At 31.2% G+C, this 16811-nt stretch overlaps 1 protein-coding gene across 4 annotated transcripts; it reads right to left on the bottom strand.

Annotated features, from left to right (window-relative positions):
• Positions 1 to 1968: 1968 nt before the first annotated feature.
• LOC7492503 (NAC domain-containing protein 17) lies at positions 1969 to 7410 on the bottom strand. 4 transcript variants are annotated; one of them, XM_052453204.1, is made up of 6 exons: positions 7093 to 7409; positions 6186 to 6463; positions 5790 to 6092; positions 4840 to 5455; positions 4328 to 4558; positions 1969 to 2901 (listed from the first exon to the last, which is right to left on the bottom strand). In XM_052453204.1, the coding sequence occupies exons 1-6, from the start codon at positions 7277 to 7279 to the stop codon at positions 2750 to 2752; spliced, it is 1767 nt and encodes a 588-aa protein (XP_052309164.1). In that variant the 5' UTR covers positions 7280 to 7409; the 3' UTR covers positions 1969 to 2749. The 4 variants fall into 4 exon arrangements, with proteins under 4 accessions (XP_052309164.1, XP_052309165.1, XP_052309166.1 ...); XM_052453205.1 differs by having other exon boundaries at positions 1969 to 2825; XM_052453206.1 differs by having other exon boundaries at positions 1969 to 2822.
• Between the last annotated feature and the right edge of the window lie 9401 nt (positions 7411 to 16811).

Genomic DNA, 16811 nt, shown 5'->3' with positions numbered 1-16811 from the left:
CTCCGTCCTCGAACAAAACAAAACAAAAAATCACTACAAGTCTAGGGAGTTCGATGTCGTACGTGGCAACGGCATTGACCACGTGGCATCACCATGCGAAGGTGTTCACTGACGGAACATCTTCCAAGTGGCTTGCACAAACCAACGTGCAGTCAAAGCTGCATGCAGAGGTGTAAGTATTTTAAAGTGTTTTTATTTAAAAATATATTAAAAAAATATTTTTATTTAAAAATTTTATTTTTAATATTAATATATTAAAATAATATGAGAAAACTAAAAATTTAATTTAAAAATAAAAAATTAAAAAAAATAATTTTTTTCAAAAACATTTTTAAAATATAAAAATATCTAAAACATGAAAATAAATAATAATTGTTCCCTGTGAAGTTGTTTAAAAATAATATAAAAAACACATGGTTTCAAGATATATATACATATCCCATTTTGTTTTAACTTCTTTACTACACTTATAAAATTTATTTTAATATCTTAATTAATTTGAAAAAAATAATTATAGTATCACGTTTAGTATAATTTTTTTAAGTTCAATAAATTTTATGAATATATTTAATTTTGATAAATGAACAAAGCAATCAATTATCTACATCATCTAGAAGTATAACTAAAAAATAAATAATTGGAAGAAGGTAAGAATAGACTATGAAATGGTGCTAGAGGAATCTTTATTGGAAGGATGATTAATTTTGATAAATGAGTTTATAAGCACTTGAAAAGATCTATTATTATATATTTACTTGGTAGTTATTTTTTATTTATAACATTAATTTTTTTTATTTTAAACCCAATATAAATTTATATAAAAAAAATGAAAGTTAATTGATGTGTCAATGCTACTCCAAATTGTTTTTTTATTTTTATTTTTTTGAACAACTACTTGAAAAGAACAAGGATTCACATTTTTAATACATGTTGGAAGAACCGTGATCAATTCTAAAATGAGACACAATTAGCCAAAAATAACATAAATTAAAAAAAATTATTAACCATTAAATCCTTGTTATTCAGATATCTTTTATTCTGAATGTTAATCTATAGTAGAGTGTGTGTGTGTGTGTGTGTGTGTTTTAAGAAGAAAAAAAAATGGTGTTATACAAAGTATGTATTTATCATTAGATTTTTAAAAACATCTTACTTTAATTAATCATCAACCTCTATTCTTTTAAAAACAATATTTAGTACCTAATCATTATTTTTTGTAAGGCAATATGAAGAATTATTTTTTTTAAATAGTGATTATTTTCTGTACTAATTCTTAAAAATAAACAAAAAATAATTTTTTTATGAGGTTGTATGAAAAAATAAAAAACAATTGTTAATTATTGGGAGTATTGATATTGAAAAAATAATAAATAATAGAAAAAAATGAAAATGTAAAAAGAAATCTAAGAAAGGCCAACTTAGTAACGTTAAAATAAAATAATAATAAAAAACAAGAAAAAGGGGAAAGGATAAACGAAAAGTAGCCAAAAATTAAAAATTTATACCGAAAACTCGAGAGCCATTGTTTTGGCACTCCACATCTATTTACTATATCAATTTTATTCAAAATCACCTTCGAATCATTTCAAAAATATTTTAAATCTCAAAACATGTTCAAATTCATTCAATAACTCAATTGGTTAGTGAGTATGATATATCATAAATAAAAAATACTATTTTTAATTTTATCAATGATTTATTTTTATATTACTAACGGAAATAACCCGTTAGTGAGTATATATTGTTGATGATATTTGCTATAATTTTTTTCTAATTCTCTAAAACTTTTCGAGAGATTCATTTTGTTGGTGATTCCTTCTGAAATAATGTGTCATTTCATGTAATTTTTTGACAACTCTCTAGAACTTTTTGACAGAATTAATCTATCGGTAATTACATCAGCAATCTAATTAATTTTTTTAAGAAAAATCTAATAAATAAAACAGAAAAAAATTAAAAAAAGTTAAATTAAAATAAAAAACTAAATATTTATTACAGATTTTAAAACTCATCATTTTGAATACAATTCATCTAAAAGAGAAAGACTAAAGAAAGAGAAAGAGGAGGAGGGTCTTTATCAGGACCGGGAGGCTAATGAGGTGGACCATATGCACCATCCATGTTTGATCTCAACTCCTTGTACAATTGTCGGGTTCAGCCGTCTCAACATTACATTGATTATCTCAACAACAAGATGGGTCATTCGAGCTTCAACATGTTGCTTAAAAATCATCTAGAACTTCAAAGATTGAGTGCTCGGAATCGATTGTGAGTATCCAACTGTTGAAATACTACGAGTCATCCACAAATCCTCAACCATGGTGTTTGAGATATCATAAACCCAATATCTATTAGTTTCACAAGACAATACAACCTTAAGAGCTATAGGAAGTTATCTATTGAAATTTTGAAGGCCTGAAGAAAGACTCTTTAACTGTCATTGTGGCTTGAAATAAATCAACATGCTTCAATTACAGTGACCAGGGCTGAGGTTTTCAAACCATTAGCAATTCATAAAAAGAGAATATTTACCGTATTACCTCACACCGATCCATGGAATAGACTCAATAGAGAGCGTATGGTTTCGAGGCTTTTGATTTGTGATGGATGTCAAGGAAAATAGTCTTCTGTATAACTTACCGAGATAAAGTGATTTTATTGTTTCAGATGTGTTTGTCTGGTGTTGCGAATGGATCAAACTCCTGTTTGAAAGGTGTCAATATATGACGTTGTGTCAAACTTTGACCTTTCAAACTCCGAGGAACTTGACAGTCCTCTTACGATCTGATGGCTCTTTCGGGTGGCCACGAGTTGGTTTTTCCCTGCTGATTCGCAATCGGAGAATAGTAAGAATTTGCGTTGACATCCCACAAACCAAGGGCAAAAATTTGAAGAAAAGCGCTGACAAAAACAGTGTCCGAAAAACAAAGTCCAATTTTTTATCCTCGGTTTCAATTTAAGTTTCGATATTTGAATTTAAGTCCTAATATTTGAAATTTTCACAAATAAAAAATAAAAAAGCGATATCATTTTTGCAAAATTGAACATGGACATATTGTTGGGATGTTTTTTTATATACAATGAGAAGTCCATAATAATAATCTAATCAAAGCAAAATATCAATTTTAGTCTCAAATTAACTTAATATACAAAAAAACAAATTATGTCGACACAACAAATCTAACATTAAAAGATAAAATTAAAAATATTCTATAATAAAAAATAAGCTAAAAAAATTATAAATCAACTCGCGCTAACTTTTAAAGCCCGTAACTCAAGTCTTAAGATCGAGATCACTTTATAAAGGATAAACCCAAAAAAATAATGAAATCAAATTCTCGATCAATAAAATCCCTATCAACAAAATATTCAGGATTGAAATTGAAAAGGAAAATTTCAATAAAAAAAATTAAAGTAAAACAAATAACAATAAAAAAAAATATTATCATTGTTCACATATTGGCATGTACAATACATACACCAACAACTTTGATTTTTAAATTATATTTTATATTTATTAAAGATCAAATTACCTCTAAATTAATTTGATTATAACTAAAAACTATGATTAAAATACGAAAAAACTGCTAAAAAAATTTTGCTTGTAAATGTAGTATAATCATTTTAGTCAAAAGACTCGTTAAGTTCTAGTTAAATAAATTTTGTTTGTAAAAGTAATTTAATTATTCTATTATGCATTTAAAAGTTTAAAAGATGAAATTATCCTCGACTAATAAAACCCAAAAAAATATATCATGTTACCCCACTAGCTAGTCAGATATTTTAATTGAAAAGGTATGCATATTGCATCGAGCAGCATCTAAATACTGTTTTTGATTGTTGATTTCAGAGGCTGGTTACTGTTTTATCCCTCACAACTCCGAAGTTAGTTCTTACGATTTGGCCTTGGGGAAAAGCAATGAGCATGGCCACCATAAAACCGTAGTGTTTTCGTTTACAATCTCCCACCAGAGGGGGAAAGGGTCTCTCAAAAGGAAATCAGAAGGGGAAGCGCTGCTGATATTCAACAGTTCAAGCCTAAGAATTATACGCCTCTTTCTATATTAAGATGATATGGTAAGAACCGAAACTACTATAATTAATGTGCCTAACCATTTTTATAATTAATGTGCCTATCCATTGATTCTAGGGGCGTCCCCCAATATTTAACATCAAAACTCTTACATAAATCACGAGGAGATTGATCTCCCCAGCACTTTGGCACCTCCGACTAATACCCACAAGATGGCACACAAGACTCCAATAATTGACAATAAAACAAATCCCTTATTTCCACCAGTGCTCCTTGCACTTGCAGCACCATTACCTGCATCAACATTGATGTTTTTGACATTCATTCTAATCCTGCTGAAGCTTGACATTCGCTCAAAAGCCTTATTAACCAAAGGGTTCTCTGAGGCTGACGCAGGCGTAGTAGGGATGGACTCAACAAAACCCCACAAGGCAGAAGATAACCAACCATTAGCAGCATCACCCTCTTTGCTCCCTTGATTTCCATTGGCTCCAGTAGAATTATCGCTCGATTCGCACACAGCACCTGAACATGACCAAAATGACCGCCTATTAGACTAACACTACATTCCAATGGTTGTTATTAATAATATACAAAGGAAATACTTGTACAAGAGCTCTTGAAACTGGCTCAAAGTCCCAAATTCACATAGGCTTTTCTGCCTCACAGGCCACCCATCTCATCAAGAGCTCTGCACTGGTTGGCTAAGACAACAGCGACTTTGTACAGAATAAAATGGTAGCTTAGTACACCAGATGGAAGACAGAATTAATGCAGTAACTCTGCAGGTCAAACTAGTTATATACCTGTTGATTGGAAAAGAATCCCATGATGTGATTCTGAAGTAGCTAATGCATTATTTTGATGATCATGCACCCACAGCTGATTGTTCATCTGCTCCGCATCAAAAAATTGTGGATGCAGCTCATAATCCACCTGGTTGGCCACCAAATTTGGCTGCAACTGATAATCCACCGGGTTTGTTATTGAATTGGGCTGCAGCCGGTAGCTTGCTTGGTTAACCATATCACACCCATAGGAACTCACGTATGAACATGAAACTGCTTCCTGATCAACAGGCCCAATGTCCCACAAAAACATGGCTGCATCGTGGTACAGGTCAAACTCACTCAATCCATCAAACTGCAAGTTTTCGGCAGGTTGCTCAGTGTTGTAGAAAGAAGGCTCTGGACCAATGAGATCATCAATTTCCAGGAAATCCTCTTCATTTAACTGGGGAGCAGATGTGACCTCAGATGCCTCGTGCAATTGCAATGTTGAGGTAGCTGACTGGTTAAAGTTTAAGCTGGTGTGTTTATTGTAGTGCTGACCACTTGTCGTCAACTCTCCAGCTGGTTCAGAAACAACTTCCCTGAAAGATGGATCAACTAAAGTACTTTGTGCCTCTTCTTCACTAGCAACCTGTAATATTGAAATGGATCAATACAAATCTGAAAAGGTACAAATAAAACAGAAGCATAGAAACCACATAAACAATGTAACTCTAGTTTTACTTTGCAAATGCACAACCAAAGCATTGTATCTCATCAATCAGTGAGATATCATTTAAGACTTGTTTTGGACACAAAAAAAAACCTGTGCAGCCCAATTTTGGGACATGACACATAATGGTTAAGCTAGATATCACTCTGACCAAAGATGCAATCAACTTGTAGTTACAACAGTCAGTACGCTTTGGGCCAGTTGAGGTGAAAAGGAAAGGAAGAAACATTAAAGAAATTACTATAACACAAACCTGGGGCAGTGGATAAGTGAAATCATTGTTCTGTAGATGGTTAAGAGCAGGTTCTTCAGCTATTTGTTTTATTATGTCCTCAAAATCATTCAATGGCAGCTCAAGTTGAGCTGACACTCTAACATTATCAACAAGAGACACTTCATTATGCTGCTCAACAGGAATCTCTGGAGTAACCAAGCTATTGACACATGGATTTTCATCATCAGCCCAGTCCTCTTCCTTAAATGGTGCTCCATACTGTTCACCATTCTTAGGTCCAGGTCCACTTTTTTTGAAAACCTTGTAAAGCGCATAATAATCCTGATGCAGAAAATACACGAAAGAAGAGGATTTAATCAGCACCAAATGCACAATATGTGAACAAAAACAAAACAAAACCACTACACTAAATACCTGCACATTTGGGCACCTATTAAGTTCTTCTTCATCCAAAGTATACTCGTGCATCACCCAATCAGTTCGTTGACCACTCGGCGCTCGGCCTCTGTAGAAAACTAGGGTTTTCTTCACTCCAACATTCCGAGAATTGCACACAACAATGCGGTCCTTCCCTGTTGCTTTCCAATACCCCTGTCTGGTCGCCCTATTTGACCTTGCTCCATTAGGATACTTCCTATCCCTTGGACTGAAGAAGAACCATTGCCTATCCCCAGTCTTCAATATCGATTGCCCTGCAAGATCATTTTTTGATTTGTTAGCAATAGATAATTCAATCTTCCAAACTCTAACTCTCGCCTCTTGGAAAAGCAGGCAAACAGTAAATTCACAGCCAAAGCTATCAATGCAATTTTGCAGTACAACAAATACAAAACCGAAAGAAGTCTACAATTCACCTCAAACTAATGCTTTGACAATCAAAATAAATTGATCAAACAGTCAACACCGTGCCTAACATCAAAATCAATTCAACAAAGAAAATAAACATCAAATCCAAGGCTCAAGTAGCCAAACAAACACAGGGAGCTAAAAATCAGTCAAGAAAAAACTCGAATTGGAAAAAATTCTCAAAGAAAACCCTCTCCTTCAAATAAGTTTCACAGCAATAAACCATTCCAAATCATTAAAAAAAAAAACTTATCAAACAAAAAATCCACATAAAACCCAAATCAAAATTCCAAAACACATACTAATTAACCATTATCAGCTCCATGAGTCCTGTAACCAATCCCGAAATCCTCCGATCAAATTTAAACAAAACAAAAATGAAAACCAAAACCCTTTAACAATCATACAAAAACACAACTCAAATCAACGCCAGTAAAATAATAATAATAATAATAATATAAAAAAGATAGCATACCAGGCAACTCCTCAGGATCCCACTTGTAAACATCAAGTTCCCGAATAATATTGAGTTTTATCCTTTTCTTACAGATCTTCTTCTTCAAGTAGTAAAGCACAAGCTCCTCGTCTGTCGGGTGAAACCTGAACCCAGGCGGCCACGCCGTTTCATCAGCGCCGAGACAAGAGTCGGCGGTGACCTTCATCGATATGTTTGACCGATGAGGAGATAGAGAATTTTGAGAGAAAAATGTGATTTTTTTATTTAATTTTTGGAGTTGATTTGTTGGTCACGCAAAGTAATAGTAAAGGATTGTGAGTGTGCTTGGTGGGCTTTAAAATGAGCGAGAAGTTACGAGGAAGCGGACGCGAAGTTTCTGTGAGGTTTGTAGGAAATATCGGTAATGTTGTTTTTTAAAATATTTTTTATTTTATAATATTAATATATTTAAAAGTTTAAAATTTTTTAATTTTTTTAAAAATATTATATAACCATGTAAACAAATACATTCTTAATCTATTTTGTGTAATGGTTAAATTGTCTTTATCTCAATTATATTTTTAAAAATATTTAGTTAATTAATATATTATAGTATTGTAAGGGTTTTAATGAAAAATCTTTCTTAAAATCTTTTATAAAAAAGCTATAAGTTTTTTTAAAATTTAATTTTTTAACTTATAACCTTAAAATTACTACAATGTCAAATACATTTATAATATTTTAAAATTTATTTTTTCAAACTATAACTTTAAAAATTACTACAATGTCACATGACACATACATTTATAATATTTTTTAGGGGTTTTTTTTTTTTTGATTTACGTGGGGTGTCCGGACCAGCTTACGCGCACCACGACTATTCACCACGGCCCACTGGACATCCTGCAAGCCCAGGAGCAGGTAAGGCACCGCGGGGGTGACAGGCGTGCACATAGAGGGTCGAACCCGGGACGGGGACGGAACAAGTCACACGATTGACCACAGCAGCTAGACCCTCAAGTGCATTTTTTAGGGGTTTTAGTTAGGTGTGTTGGTGAGCAGTTATAACATGCTATTTTATAGATCTCATTAAAAAATCTCTCTTGAATTTTTTTACAAAATAGCTATAATTTATATAAAAAAAATAAACATATTTTTTTAAACTATAACTCTAAATATTATATAAGACATGAGGTATTTATTGAAGTACTAAAGAGAATTTATTGTAAATTATAATAGAAAATTGATTTTTTTGCTTTTCATCAAATCAGACAAGAAAATTAAGCTCAAGAGAAAAATAGTATTTTTCATATAATTCATTTGTTGTTTTTATCGGGGTGCAAGTCATTTTTATTTTTTTTATTTTAAATTATTTTTATATATTTTTAAATCATTATATTGATATGAATAATAATTTTTTATAAATAAAATAATATTATTTTAATATATTTTTGGATTTTCAAGGTAAAGAAGAGGCAGAAGTAAGGTTGTCAATTCCGTTTTGGTAGGTGTTTTGTTTTTTCAATTGGAATGGAATGTTTCAGTTTCGGAGTGTTTCGGCGTGCCGTTTCAGGGTTGTACTGTTCATATATATATATATATATATATATATATATATATTCAACAAACATAATTCAAATTCAAGATAAATTAATTATAAATTATGCAATACAAACACAATGCCAAACAAATATAATTTTAAAATTTAAAATATTTCTAAATAGTCAAGATTAAATAAATCTTTAACTTAAAGTAATTCAACTTAAACAAAATATCAAAATATTATGAAAGTAAAATGTTTTAACACAAATATTTTAAATATAAAGTTAGGTTAATGTTATCAAGGCTAATGGAATCTAAAGCATTCTTTGTTTTGCTCAAATTCCTACAAAGTATAAACATGAAAAAAACAACATGAATATAAACCATATATATTAGTGATAAATCTAATTTTAAAAAAGTAATATCATTGTTAATGAAAATAGTAATAATAATTTTCAATATTATTATTGTTGTAACCCATTTTTGGGTCCCCACAAAAAATATATAAAAATATATAGCCAAAGGAGGTTAGAAAAATAACAGGAGGCGGAAGCGCTCAGAAAATGGTTGGAAAATTGGTCAATAAGGTTAAAAATACAAGATGGAATTTTTGATAATATATTCTTGAAGGAGGAAAGCCCTGTTGACAAGGAAAATTTGAAATTTGAGGAGAATAGCCCAAATTTAGATGTTTATGGACTTAATTGGATTTTTAAATGAATTTATAGGAGATTTGATTGGAAGAAAAATTGATTTTTAAGTCAATTTGGGCTTTAATTAGAAGAAATTTAAGTTCTGGGGCCAAAATATATTTTTTAGGAATTTATTAGGTCAAATCAGGGGCCTAATTGCATAAATATTGAAGTTTAAGGGCCAATTAGGGACTTAATTAAGAAAATTCGAAACCAGGGACCAATTTGGAAGAGGCGCGTAAATGGAGGGGCTGAAATTAATTGATTCAGGGGCCTAATTGAAGAAATTAGAAGTTTTTGATCAATTAAGGGCTCAATTGCATAATTCAGAGGCCAAGGACCAAAGTGAAAAACGCGGCCAAATATAGGGACGGGGTTCGAATTCGGCAGGGATGCAATTGAAGGGATAAAAGATAATTAAGGGCTGCTTCGCAAATTGACGTGTTTTGGCGTCTTGCAGGATTTAAATGAAACGGCGCGTTTTATCCAAAACGACGCCGTTTCATCCATTCAAAAAAAAAAAAAAAAAAAAAAAAAAAAAAAAAAAAAAAAAAAAAAAAAAAAAAAAAAAAAAAAAAAAAAAAAAAAAAAAAAAAAAAAAAAGAAAAGAGCAGAACGGTGTCGTTTTGAACGACACTGTTCATCTTCTTCCCCCGATCATGCAGCGGGGAAGAAGGAAAAAGTTTGGCTTTAATTTGAATTCTGCCGGCCACTCTCTCGCCTGGAGCCCACCGACCGGACACAATGGCCGACCACCCACCGCGCACCTGCCAGAAAACCGAGGGGGAGGGGGGCCGAGCCTTGGCAGTCGCGCCCCATGGCCGACCGGCCGGTTGCTCCCCATGCTCCACAGTACAAACCCACTCACTTGACCCTATAAATAACAGCCAACACAGCAGACGGAGGGGGAGGGGGAAAGACAGACGGAGAGGAGAACGGAGGAGAAGGAGAAAACAAAAGAAAAAAAAAACAGAGGAGAGAGAGAGGAAGAACCGAAAGAAGAGAGAAACCGAGGGAAGAAAAAAAGAAGACCAAAACATAGGAAGAGGAAGGAAGAGTTGAAAACCGGAGGAAAACCAAACGGGGAGTGTCACGGGAAAACACTGAAAAAAACAGAGCACCGCTGCCGCTGCCTGGAGCCGCCGTCCGTGAGCCCAGGCACCGCCACCAGCCTCCGCCAAAGCACCGCCAGCAACGACAGCGCCACCACCTCCTCCGCGCCAGGTAACCCTTCTTCCTCCCCTATTCTGCCGTTTCGTTATTTCCTTCTCTGCATGCAGAACGAATAGCGTTCTGCATGCAGGGGCGGGGGGAAATTAATTCCCCCCGCCCGTTTTGTTGCTGGGCCAGGCGGGTCCTGGCCCAGCCCAGTCTTCTGGGCCGGGTCTGGCCCAGAAGAGAATATTTTTGGGCCGAGATCGGCCCAATACATTTTTTGGGCCGACCTCGGCCCATCATTGTTTCGGGCTGAGTCCGGCCCAGTGGTTTGGGCCGGCCCAGCCCGATTTAATATTATATTTATTATATATATATATATATATTATATTTTGTATTATTTATATATATATATATATATATATATATATACATGAAAAAATTATAAAAATTATGCAAAAATTATAGAAAAATATATGTGATTTTGTTGTAATTTTATTACTGTATTTTGATTAATTTTGGTTGGTATTTTATACTGTAAAGATACAAATCCGGTATTAACATACCCGGTTTTCATCAAAACATCAAAGATTTTCAAAATAAAAAATGTCTTTTGCTTTCAAAAATTTTCTAAATATCTTTGAAAATATTGTTGATTTTTCTGCATTTTATTTTGTCAAAGTGGATTAATATTTGGTTGTATTTTTATACCGTAAGGATACAAACCCAGTATTAAAATACCCGATTTGCGTCAAAGCGTACAAAAATACATATTTAAAAAATGTTTTGTTTTAAAATACGGCCTAGTCTCTCCAACGTATATATATAAATATTATAACATCATATTTTCACACAACAAAGGAAATTTCAAAAAAACAATATATGTATTAGCATGCATTTTGGCTTTAATAACCAGTTTATTCAAGCCATGAGAACTAGGCCAATATTCCAAAAATTCTAAAAAATCTTTTTGTCCTCTGTTAGTATATGGGATTACGAATTTATACGTAAAACGTATTCCTGAAATTAAAAATATGTTTTTTTACATAGACGCTAGAACGGTTAGGTTTTACCCGATAAGATAAGGACCTCCTTATTAAGGAGGACTTTTCTTGAACCATAGACGGACCAACAACTAGGAAACACAACGAAAACACCTTAAATTTTATCAGACAATTAAACGATGCAGCTTACCTTAGGTAGGGCGTATTTGGGGTGCTAATACCTTCCCTTTACGCAACCAGTCCCCGTACCCGATCTCTGAGACCAGTTAGGGTTCCTAGTGACCAAAATACTAGGTGGCGACTCCCACACCATTTTTCACTGCTAAGAGACAACGAATTCCTTGTCTCCCTACATTGACCAGATATATATCCCCCCATTACATTTTTTGTGGGTGGACGATCGCCGCGACGTCGCTCACGCGCGACAATTATTAATATCATTGTTATTGAAAATTGTAATGAAAAAGAACTTTTTTATAATTGGGTGGTTTAATTAATTAAATTGAACAATGTTCAATTTGATTCAATGGCTTTTCAAGAGCGGAACGGAACATGTGGAATGAAACAGGAACGTTCCGGGTGGAATTTAGCCGAAAAATCCGGAACAGACCGAGATTTAAAATGAGATGAAATTTGTTCCATTTTGTTCCGTTTTTTGAATTGATATAGAATGTTTCGGTTATTTCAGACAAAACGGAACAGAATTGACAACCTTGAGCAGAAGTCTTCAATTACCAATACCAATGTGCAACGTGGTCAAGCAATTTATTGGACAACGTAAAGAAAGAGGTATAGAACTCCTCAATCTCGTGTGAATGAGAAAGCAAGTGGGAGAAAAAAAGGTAATTTAACATTAAAAGACTCAGTAAAACACAATGAGACAAAGATAGGCTATGACCAGCCAACTGCAGGATACTGGTGGTGTTTGGAAATTAATTAAGTAATATTTTAAAAGGCGTGGAAAATTTTCTGTAGCTTTTCCATTTCTTTCACTTTCTCATCTTTAATATATTATATTATTATAATTATTATATTATATTATATTATATTATATTATATACTAAAAATTAAATGGAATGCTAATATTTTTTTTTGTTTTTTTGAATGAATTTTTTTGTTTGATATCTGGTTTGATAGGTTAGTCTGGTTTGACGAGTTAACCCGAATTTTTTTTTCTTTTTAATTAATTTTTTTCATTTAGTTTAGTTTAGTTTGTTAATGTTAAATTTCTTTATATTTAATTATCAGACTTTCATGACACGTATCCCGGACTTGACGGGTTAACTTGGTTTGATGGGTTAACCCAGTTAATTTTGGGTAAACCCGTCAATTGTTTTTTTCTATTTAGTTATCAAACTTTCATGACGCGAATCTCAGATTTGACGGGTTAACCCAGTTAATTCAGATTTTTTTTCTTTTTCTTTATTAGTTTTTTTCTTCCTATTGGTTTTTTTTCATTTGTTTTTTTTCTTTTTAACTAATCTATTTAATTATCACACTTTTATGACACGACCTTATAGCCAGACCCACATCCAATGCTCTAGGGTCCGGTGTTGCAGTCAGGCTCACTTAAACTTAAGTTATATAAGTTTAATGTTATTATTAATATTATAAATAGTATTTTTGGGTCAAGCGTTGTAGCTAGACCCAAGGCTTTTGGGTATATCTTTGCAGAAAGACCTAACACTCTTAGATCTTAGTATTTTTTGATATTTTTTATGCAAGAAAAAAAAATTACCCATGGCGTATGCCTTTGTTTTTTTTTTTCCTTTTTCTTTTTATTCTTAAGTCTTTTACTTTGAATAGCACAGTGGAATCCACAGTGAAAAAGCTTATGCCTTTAGTTTATTTTTTTTGTCTATAGTTTCTTAATATTAAATTTTTTATGTTTAATTATCAGGCTTTCATGACACGGATCTCATATTTGATGGTTTAACCTAGTGTAATACTAAATATAGTATAAAGTATTTTTTATTTAAAAATAAATTTAAATTTTTAAAAATTATTTTTATATTAGTGTATTAAAACGATTTAAAGATATAAAAATTTAACAAAACAAAAAATTTAAAATTTAAATAAATATGATTTGCACTGCATTTCCAAACAGTAGCATATACATCCAAACTAGTATAAAGTTGAAACAACAGTTTTAGACCAAAAAAACATTACGCGGCCAACTAAGAGAGTGTTTGGAAACGCGGTGCAAACCGTGTTCCCAAAAATTTTGAATTTGTTTTTTTTTAAAATGAAAAAATATATATATATATTCAAATTGTTTTAATGTGTTGATAACAAAAAAAATTAAAATAAATAAAATAATTTTATTTTAATGTATTTCTAAATAAAAATCACTTTTAACCATCATCGCTACCGCAATTCAAAATTTTTCCCTAACCCTAACAGTCGTTCATGAGAGCCATGATTACCGGCAAGACTCCAGCAACAAATGGGAAGGAAATCATCCAAATGCCATCAACGTAGTGTCGAAAAGACACAAAATCATTCAGTTCTAAAATCTAAACAATCAACCTAAAACCCCATTAAGAATTCTAGACAGAGAAAAGTTGGAAACAGCAACCCCAAGAACAGCATGTGAATCCAAAATAGCAGGAGTTGAAATAGCAATCTCAAACCTGCAAAAAAACCGTCATGGATGACTAGTAATTGTTCGTGAAAGCCACGACGACAGCCACCTATCTAAAAAGACAGAAAAACAACCGGGCCAATAAAAAATATATATTCTAACTATACAGTAAGTAACCCAGTAATAAAATTTTAAAACTAAAAAGTTGATTTTCTTGTAATTTCAAGTTCGAATCATGTGGTTGCTAATATGATGGTTATTAAAAACTTACATGGTTGTTAATTTCATGACCTATAAAATTAGTCGAGATACATGCAGACTAACTCAGACACCTTAATAATATATATATATATATATATATATATATATATATATATATATATATATATATATATTCTAGATGTGAAGAAACTAACAAAAAAAAAAAAGTTATGCACTGAATGAGCATCCACATACATACAAAAAAGGAAAAAAAAGAAGAAAGAAATAAGTGTGGAAAAGAGTAGATTTTTTTATAAAACGCAGAAAGATAATAGAGGGGGGGGGGGGGGGGGGGGGGTACTAGTACTTTGGGTGTTAATTAACTGACAATATGGTCATTTAATGCATAATTATTTATTCTAGCAAGTTCTCATTATTTGCCAAATAACTCATGATGACAGGTTTCATATTTGTTTTTTTACGTTGCTTAGCGGATAATAAATGCAATACATTAATAACAAAAATACTATTTCAGTCAAATCATTAGTTTTAAAGCCTTTTAAGTATATTTATCATTAAAAACATAAAATAATTATAATAAAATTAAATTACGTGGAGAACATGCTATAATTTTTCTCATAAAATATTATGGATTCTCATCTGTTTTCCACGTGTTTTTTTTGTTATGATTTTTTTTTAAATTATCTTTGTTGATTTTATTTTTTTAATATTGAGCTGGTTGAGAATTTAGCTTTGTAATGTTTTTTTCTTTTTCACAAGTAAAGCTAAATCATGTGGAGAAAACACTGTGGTTTTTCTCACAAAACATTGTGGATTACTACAGTGTTTTCCTATATGGTTTTTTTTTTTAATGTTTTTTTCAAAATTGTCTTTGTTGATTTTATTAGGGAAAAGACTGTAGCTTTCATCACAAAACATTGTGTATTGCTACAGTGTTTCCCCACATAGTTTTTTTTCTATGATTTTTTCTAAAATTATCTTTATTGATTTTATTTTTTTTAATATTACAATTACAAGTAAAGTTAAATCATGTGGGGAAAACACTATAGTTTTCCTCACAAAACACTGTGGAATGTTATAGTATTTCCCCACATGGTTTTTTTTTTGTTTTTTTGTTATGATTTTTTCTAAAATTATTTTTGTTGATTTTTTTTTTTTAATATTGAGCTAGCTGAGAATTTAGCTTTGTCATTTTTTTTTATTAATAAAAAAGCTAAATCATAAGGCGAAAGGCTAAATCATGTAAGGAAAACATTGTAGTTTTCCTCACGAAACTCTGTGAATTGCTACAACTCATTCTATTTAGTCTCTAAGTATTTTATCACCATCTTAACTCTTTTTTTCTCTCATGGAATATTAGATCTATCACACCTTCAATTTATATTATTTATCCAGTGCTGATTCGCAATTATAATACCTTCAAACATATTTACTCCATAGGCCCGCGGCAGCGCACGGACATGTCATCTAGTGCAATTTATTTTATGTAGAATATATAAAGTGATATATATATTTCTCATTACATAACCTACCCCTTACTTAGAATCTTTAAGTGTGTGTTTGGTACTGCATTTAGAAGCATTTCAAAAGTATTTTTGACTTGAAAAAATATCAAATTTCTTGCTTGGTTTTTTTTTTTCTTTTTTCTAAACTAATGTTTTCTTTTTTCTTACTCTTTTGTTTTTTGTTTTGTTGTTTTTTTGCGGTTTAATTATATTAGGTTATCCCTCAATAATTTTTTTCTATTTTATCCCTGCCATTTTTTAATGTATAAATAATATATCAAATTACAAATATTTTTCAATTTCACCCCTTATGATTTTTAAATATTTTAAATATGGTCCTCATTCTTTTAATTGCAATTTATTTTGTTTAAGATCATTTAAAAAAAATTCAAATTTCATCCTCCCGGATGTTTTGAAATTTAAATTTCAGTCCCTGTTCTATTGATTTCTAATTTTTTTTCTTTGATCTATTGTAACATTTTGATTTGTTTTCAATAAGATTCTTTCACCCAATTTGTGATATGTTTTTTTTTATTGTGATTCTTATTCTTTTAATTGTTTTTTTTAAGGTTCTTTAGTTAAATTGATTTTTCTTTTCATTTTGGCCCTTTAATAAAAAATTTGTTTTTATTTTTGTTTCAATTTTTATTCTCTTTCTGTTGGGCCTTTTTGTTAATTTGATTTTTTTTAATTTTATCTTCCCATCAAAAATAAAAACAAAAACATTTTTTATTTTCATTCGTTTATTTGCTATTTTTGTTTTGGATCCTTTTGTATAATTGAATTTTTTTTTAATTTTATCCTTCAACATTTAATTAATTAAGAATTGAGATTTTTTTATTTTTCTAGATGGGGTGCTTAGAATTTAATAACTCGAGTTACGGGTTATTATACATACATACATACATACATACATACATATATATATATATATATATATGTATATACTTTTTAAAATTTTTTTGTATATATATACTTTTTAAAATGTTTTTGTGGCACAGGATTTTATTTTTTATTTTTTAAAAAAGAAATAAAAAATCTGGCCTGTGACATG

This window comes from Populus trichocarpa, chromosome 5, assembly GCF_000002775.5.
Source record: "Populus trichocarpa isolate Nisqually-1 chromosome 5, P.trichocarpa_v4.1, whole genome shotgun sequence".
Taxonomy (NCBI): Eukaryota; Viridiplantae; Streptophyta; class Magnoliopsida; order Malpighiales; family Salicaceae; genus Populus; species Populus trichocarpa.
The sequence above is the reverse complement of the archived record's forward strand: the minus strand, read 5'-3'. Positions and strand labels throughout refer to the sequence as shown.